The sequence below is a fragment of the Stegodyphus dumicola genome, chromosome X2, assembly GCF_044657685.1.
Source record: "Stegodyphus dumicola isolate Sdum_Otavi_A_Nest chromosome X2, ASM4465768v1".
Lineage (NCBI taxonomy): Eukaryota > Metazoa > Arthropoda > Arachnida > Araneae > Eresidae > Stegodyphus > Stegodyphus dumicola.
In genome coordinates this window covers 103,852,635-103,859,322 of record NC_140781.1, presented here as the reverse complement: position 1 = coordinate 103,859,322, position 6,688 = coordinate 103,852,635, and the positions used below count along the sequence as shown (strand labels likewise).

At 31.6% G+C, this 6,688-nt stretch overlaps 1 protein-coding gene across 6 annotated transcripts in view; it reads left to right on the top strand.

Annotated features, from left to right (window-relative positions):
* The first annotated feature begins 1,373 nt into the window (after positions 1–1,373).
* LOC118184685 (protein lifeguard 4-like) overlaps positions 1,374–6,688 on the top strand; it is a 73,870-nt gene continuing 68,555 nt past the window's right edge. For 2 of the 6 annotated variants that reach the window (XM_035354395.2, XM_085809484.1), the window contains exon 1: positions 1,374–1,513. In XM_035354395.2, coding sequence (XP_035210286.1) covers positions 1,477–1,513 — 37 coding nt within the window. In that variant the 5' untranslated portion in view covers positions 1,374–1,476. Of the gene's footprint in view, positions 1,514–1,877; positions 2,091–2,158; positions 6,159–6,688 lie in introns of those variants that run through there. The other 4 variants (XM_035354397.2, XM_035354396.2, XM_035354398.2 and 1 more) reach the window with 4 other exon arrangements.

Sequence of the window (6,688 nt, the reverse complement as noted above, 5' to 3'; positions counted from 1 at the left end):
CATTAAATTAATACATACATAAATACCCATTTCGAATTCACTTTAGTTACGGCCATGGGATCCAAAAATTCACAAACACTGTTTCACACAACACAGAATAAAGCCAAATACAAAATTTCCAGATTTTTTCCCGATTTTCCCCCTTTTCCGATTAAAGAACCGTAATTCGTCCATTATTATGACATGACATATCTCATGATCTCTCATTTCCCTCACACAAAATAATGCGTAATCGGAACTGAGTACTGCTCACATTATTACCAAAGTGCCAGGTAGTAACCTTTATCGCCTCCAAACTGTCGCCAAACTACCAGTTACCATATTGTAAAGATCAACCATGATTTTATTTATTTGTGAACCATAGTATAAATTTTCTGGATAGTGTGTCTGGCTGTCGTGTAAATACGATAGTGATTACGTGGAGGCATATTAAAGGCGGTATGAAATTTATATTTCTGCTATTCGAAAACGCATTAATTCATGGTAAGTGCATTTTATTTTATCCTTGTTCTTATTTTGTAGAATGTTATGTTCATTGGTTCTTTAGTATGAATTTCTGTCGTTATTGTTGTTTTTTTAAATTGTTTGAAATTTATTTTAGTTTATTTTGTTGTTTAGTGTCTAGACTGTTCAATTCGTAGATGTTTTTTAAAGTTGAAACAGAACGCTGTGTACATGGTATTATTTGAAATTTATTGTTGTTATGTTATTTTATTAAAGCGAGGAGTGCGTAGATCGTAGATTCCTTCCTTGCCTAAATTGTGCAATTCGTAGAATTTTTTTAAAGTTAAAACAGGATGCTGTGTACATGGTATTCTTTGAAATTTATTGTTGTTATGTTAATTTATTAAAGCGAGGTGTGCGTAGTTTGTAGATTCGTTCGTTGCCTACATTGTGCAATTCGTAGATGTTTTTTTAATTTAAAACATGTCGCTGTGTACATGGATTCTTGTCAAATATTTTTGGTTAGAAACTTTACGTTTTTGCTATCTAAATTTTTTGTTTTTGTTTCGGATTTTTAGCTAAATTGTGTGTTCAAAACGTAGTTTTTGCATGTGCGAAAACCGCGTTTTTGGAGACATTTTAGGCTAAAAGTTCAAAATGTAGACAAAAAATTTAGATAGTAATATGGCAGCGTGAAGTTTCTCGCCAAAAATATTTGGCGGCTTGAGGGCGCATATCAGAGTAGTTCCATTACATGTGTTGCATGTATATTTAATATTTGCATTTCTTTTTTTCTTTGCCTTATTTATTTGCTCACTGTTTATTTTTATGTTATGATTTACAATAATCTTGTCACTGGCAACATGCTTTATTTTACTATTAAGTTTGTGTGAATAGCAACAGTTGTTCATGTTTATGTTTCAGTTTGTCTGTCTGTCAGAATAGCGTTCTTAGCCGTAGTACGCTGCGGGCAATTTTTCTCTTAAATATTTCATGTTTTAGAATAGCAATAAAGCTTATTATACAAAGCTGATGCTTTTTAGTTCAAGGCAACTATTTGGTTCCCCAGGTGAGGCATTTAATGTGTTATTATTATATGCTTTAGAACTGTGTTTAACGAACTTTTAAGTACTGGTACTGCGAATCGTCTGCGTGACGTCAGAAAGATACTTTCCTGCAGTTGTTACATTAAAAACTGTTAATGGTTATTTTAAAAGACCTGTAGTAAAAATTTACCGTTGCCATTGCATCGGGAATGATCTATTGTTAATGCAATGGCAAGGGTGGGAGTTAATGTTGCATGTATATTTAATATTTGCATTTCTTTTTTTTCTTTGCCTTATTTATTTGCTCACTGTTTATTTTTATGTTATGATTTACAATAATCTTGTCACTGGCAACATGCTTTATTTTACTATTAAGTTTGTGTGAATGGCAACAGTTGTTCATGTTTATGTTTCAGCAGGATAGCGTTCTTAACCGCTCTCCGTTGCAGGCAATTTTTCTCTTAAATATTTCATGTTTTAGAATAGCAATAAAGCTTATTATACAAAACTGATGCTTTTTAGTTCAAGGCAACTAACATGCATAATGTACATTTTAATTAGCTATTTATTTCAAAAATTAAGTCATAAAGCTTCTTAAAAGTGGGTTTTCATTTCTTCTGTACTAGTGCATGTTTTGTGCCAATATATTTCAGATTAGATTCTATAGAATAATGATGGTGCACCTTTTAGTTTTTAGAAACCATTTATTTATAATCATAGAATGTATTAGATTACAGAGAACTGCAATACCAACATAGTTCTATTTTCATATCCGTATCCAAAGTGTTGCTTAATATTAAATGTTGCCATTTACAAATTATTAAATATTACATCTTCCGTTTTCTAAAAGAGTTCAAAAGTTTTTTTTTTCTAACAGTCTAAAATCAGTCCAAATAACTGGCTGGTTTTCTAATCACTCTCCCACTTCTAGTTCTTTGCTCATCATCCCTTGTTTCTGAGTTAGCAGAATTTGGTAGTTTTCTTCTAAACTTTGCCCTTGAGAATATCTGGAATCATATCCTTTTACATCTGTTTTCTGTGCACTAACTCCGTGTTCTGTTCCTCTGATATTCTCTTCAACAGCTGAACTGTTTTCTCTAATGTCTTTTCTATTTTTTCTCAATACTGATCCACCTGATCTCAGTATATATGATCTAGGCATCTTATATACTTCTACAACTGCTGGTTTCCAGTGATTATCTTGATATACCCTAACACAATCTCTTTTATTTAGCGATGGTAATGATTTTGTATGATGATCATAATATGACTTCTGCTTTGTTCTTTCTTGGTTGAATTTTTTCTTTTACGTTTTTCGCAACTTGAGGTTTAAGTAATTCTTCTGATGTAGGAAGAATCGAACTTGTTCTTCTACTCATAAGTCGTTGAGCTGGTGATCCTAATATCTCATTAGTTGGAGTGTTCCCATGAGCTAAAGAATGCTAAATAAGGATCAGCATGATCTGCTTGAGCTTTCTTTAACAATTTCTCAGTCATTTGTACTGAAGGCTCTGCTAATCCATTTGACTCTGGATAGTATGGACTGCTTGTTATATGTTTAAATTGGTATTTCTTTGCAAATTCTTTACTTGCAAACTGAGGTCCATTATCAGATATCATTATCAATGGTATACCTTATATTGCAAAATGAGATTTCATGTAACTGATCACTGTCTGACTTCGAGTATCCGGTAGTTTGGAGATTTCAAAAAAGTTGGAATAGTAATCTACAATTAATAAGTATACATCTTTGTTAATCTCAAATGAATCTGTTATACCAAGGTAAATTGGGAACTTCATGTGGTATCATAGGCTCTCTTATGTTTTTATTCTGGTATTCATTACATACATTTTGAAATTTGATCTGTCTGCTTGTTCAGTAGCCAAAACAAAACATCTCTAGCTCTTTTATTAAATTTTTTTATACCAAAATGACCCCCATGAATTAAATTTAACATCTCCTTTTGCATAGATGAAGGAATAATGTATATGCCACAAAAACTAATAAATTTGGCATAAAATTTTGGTTTTTAACTGTGTAAAGATAAAATACCTAATAAATGTATATCCTTATTTGGGAGAAGATGAAAGCAGATCACTTAAAGAAATTGTTGGCAAGCCTGCCATTTGTCAGTTAATTGAATCCTTTTATAACACTAGGAAACATGTTACTACAAACAAACATTCTCTATACTTCTTTAAATTGTGTAAAAAATTCGAGAAGTAAAGGAATTAGGAAGTTCTGAGAATTTTTGTGCAAAAGATTTTGTATTGCATTCTTGGTGGGTCCAAGTTAACGGATCATGGAGATCTAATTTAGAACTCTAGAATTTACAAACAACCTGATATTGTAAAATTCATCAAATTACAGAGACTTAAATGAGCTGGCCATCTGGCTAGAATGAATGGAGATTGTTGCTGCAAGAAAATTTTTCTGGCAAAGCCCATGGGAAAAAGACTTCGGGGCAGACCCCTGCTGATGTGTATTGATTTGTGTTGAAAAAGATCTTAGTATTTTAAAGGTTAAAAACTGGAAAACAATTGCCAAAAGTAGAGAGGCCTGGAGAAGGCCAGGGTCTACCCACGGCTGTTGAGCCGTTGAAGAAGAGGAAGAAAAAGGGAATTCGTTAAACTGGTGCAGCAACTGTGGTTAAAAAAAAAAAAAAAAAAAAAAAAAAAATTCTTTATAGAATATGAAAGAGGAATTATTTTTTAGTAAAACTGTCAAGCACAATAATTTCTCATCTCTCATGTTTTACCAGGGATAAACGAACAAGATTGTCATCATGAATTCACTTCATCCAACTCTGAAAGTTGCGTCATAGGAGAAAAAGTACTTGAGGTTGTGCGTCTTTACAGTGCAACAATTGTGTAATTGATGTTTTGGATCAAATGACCCAAAATATTTTATGAAACAGCGTAAGAACTAAAACTAAGTGTTTGTCTAAGTTGCTATAAATATTGCTGTGAGCTTGTAGTGTGATGCAGTCTGCCAACCCACAGGTTCTGTTTGTATTACAAATTCTGCAATGTGTCTACATAGTGGGGTTGTCAAAGGATTCCTCATAGAAATCTTCTTATTGCTATCATGCCCCCAAATGGCAATAAAAGACTTGCATTGTAAGAAATGTGGGTAATGTTTCAGAGGAGAAATATCTGAATGTGGTAGTAAATTAAACTTATCAGAGAATAATGATGATTGCAAAAGTAATGAAAATTTAGCTGAGAGTAAACATATATTTGTATAGAAAGAATAGCTGCATGAGTTGCATTTCGGAAGTTTGTCTCATGACGTGCACAACATAATTGTAGAAGCGAAAGTTTTAAAAGAGCTTGGAGGAAAAGCAGACTCATCTTCTGTATGATAGTTAGTATTATATCATGCATCATTACTATAAGAAAGATAAGGTAACAGAAGAAAATTCATGCATTTGTAAAAACATTAACATCCAGACTGGTCCAAGATCATATGACAAAACAACTTCAGTATCTTTGCCTACTTTATAAATTATGCTTCAAAATAATTTGTTTCTGTGAACCATAGGAAAATTTTGACATCAGTAGATAACAGTTTAGTTCTTCAAAAATGTAAAATCTTTTTTTTTTTTTTTTTTTTTGGTATCCCCAAAGACCAGATAGAATGAAACAGTTCCTCTATTTACTCTGCAGGGAACCAATGTGCTGAAAATATTTAAAACCTAAATACAAGAATTGTACACAAAATGCAGAAATTAAAGCATACTGCAATTACTATTTTGAAGTAATTTTAGGTTTTTACCCCACAAATAATGTATTTGATCTCTCATTACTTTGGTTTTAAATTATTAATTTCTATTAATATTAACTTTTGTGGTGTTCTATTTTTTATTTAAATAACTGCATGCAAATTTAGCAGTTTTTGCATTTGGGCTTTTATATCCTGATTTACAGAAACTTTTTTTGGTGGGGGGGGTTAAGGAGGAGAAATCTACACCTCTTTATGCATCAGTAAAAAGAAGAATAAATATTTAAGTTCATCTTATGACCAGATGTAAATTTTAATAATATTTTTTTCTTTCTTTCATTTTAGACTTTTAAAACAGCAGTTTCACAGATGGCGAATTCCCCTTTATTCATTACAAGTTCATGCGACCAGTTAGAGGTTAAATGATAGAGGAATTTAAAAATTATATTCTTAAGCGTAATGATTGCTAAAGAATTACCTTTTAAAATTTGAAATATTAGACACTAAAAAAAAAAAAAAAAAAAGATTAATAGAATTCCCTATAAAATTCAAAACAGTAAGTTATGCAAATTGTGTAAACTTTTATAAATTTTGAAATATCCTAAGGCAATATTGCTAGAAGGAAGTGACATACATGGCAGTGATTAATTGGTATTGACAATGATAATATGAAGCTAAAAGCAGCAGCACCAAACATTTGAAAATGTGCAGTATGAGTTAAAGTGGTTATTCCAATTCAGATTTTTTTTGGTGTATCTGTCTGCGTGTGTGGAGGGACTGGCTTATTAAATGTAACAGTACACTTAAGGGCTATCACTCTGAGGGAGAAATGCTTTTATAGAAGATTTTCTGAAAGAAGCTGGCTTGTATTTGTATTGCATATGGGGGAGTGACATGGAATTTCTTCACAGTAGTCATTTGAGCTGCTAGGAAGCCAGAATAAAGTATGTATTTTCGTATTTAAGTAGTTGATCTTTGTTGAACCATAAGGATTTTTTATGAAGTCATGATAGTGAAAGTATTGATTCATTAAGGAGAAGGGAACTGAAAGGCATTTAGATCTTTATTATTCTCGGATACCTAATAAAAATTCTAATGATCATAACCAGTATGATTCTTTGTATGACACAAAATGGGTACATGTAGTTTTAATGTATATGGTGCTCTTGTGTTGAATATTTCCTATGAAGTTATGTTGTATTTTTTAATGATTTATTAAATTAATTTTTATGTTTATGTTGTATTCCTATGAAGTTATGTTGTATTTACCAATTTTAGTCTGTATTTTCATAAACTTAAGTCATCAACATGGCATTTATATTATTAATGAAAGTAAGAAAACAAAATACCTTAAATTATTAGCTAATATATAACAACTGACAAAAAATCTCAATTAATCTTTGGATTATATTAACTTGGCGATATTTTGGCGACCAACCCTGCTACAGCAACCTGCTAGTTTTTGTTTGGACGC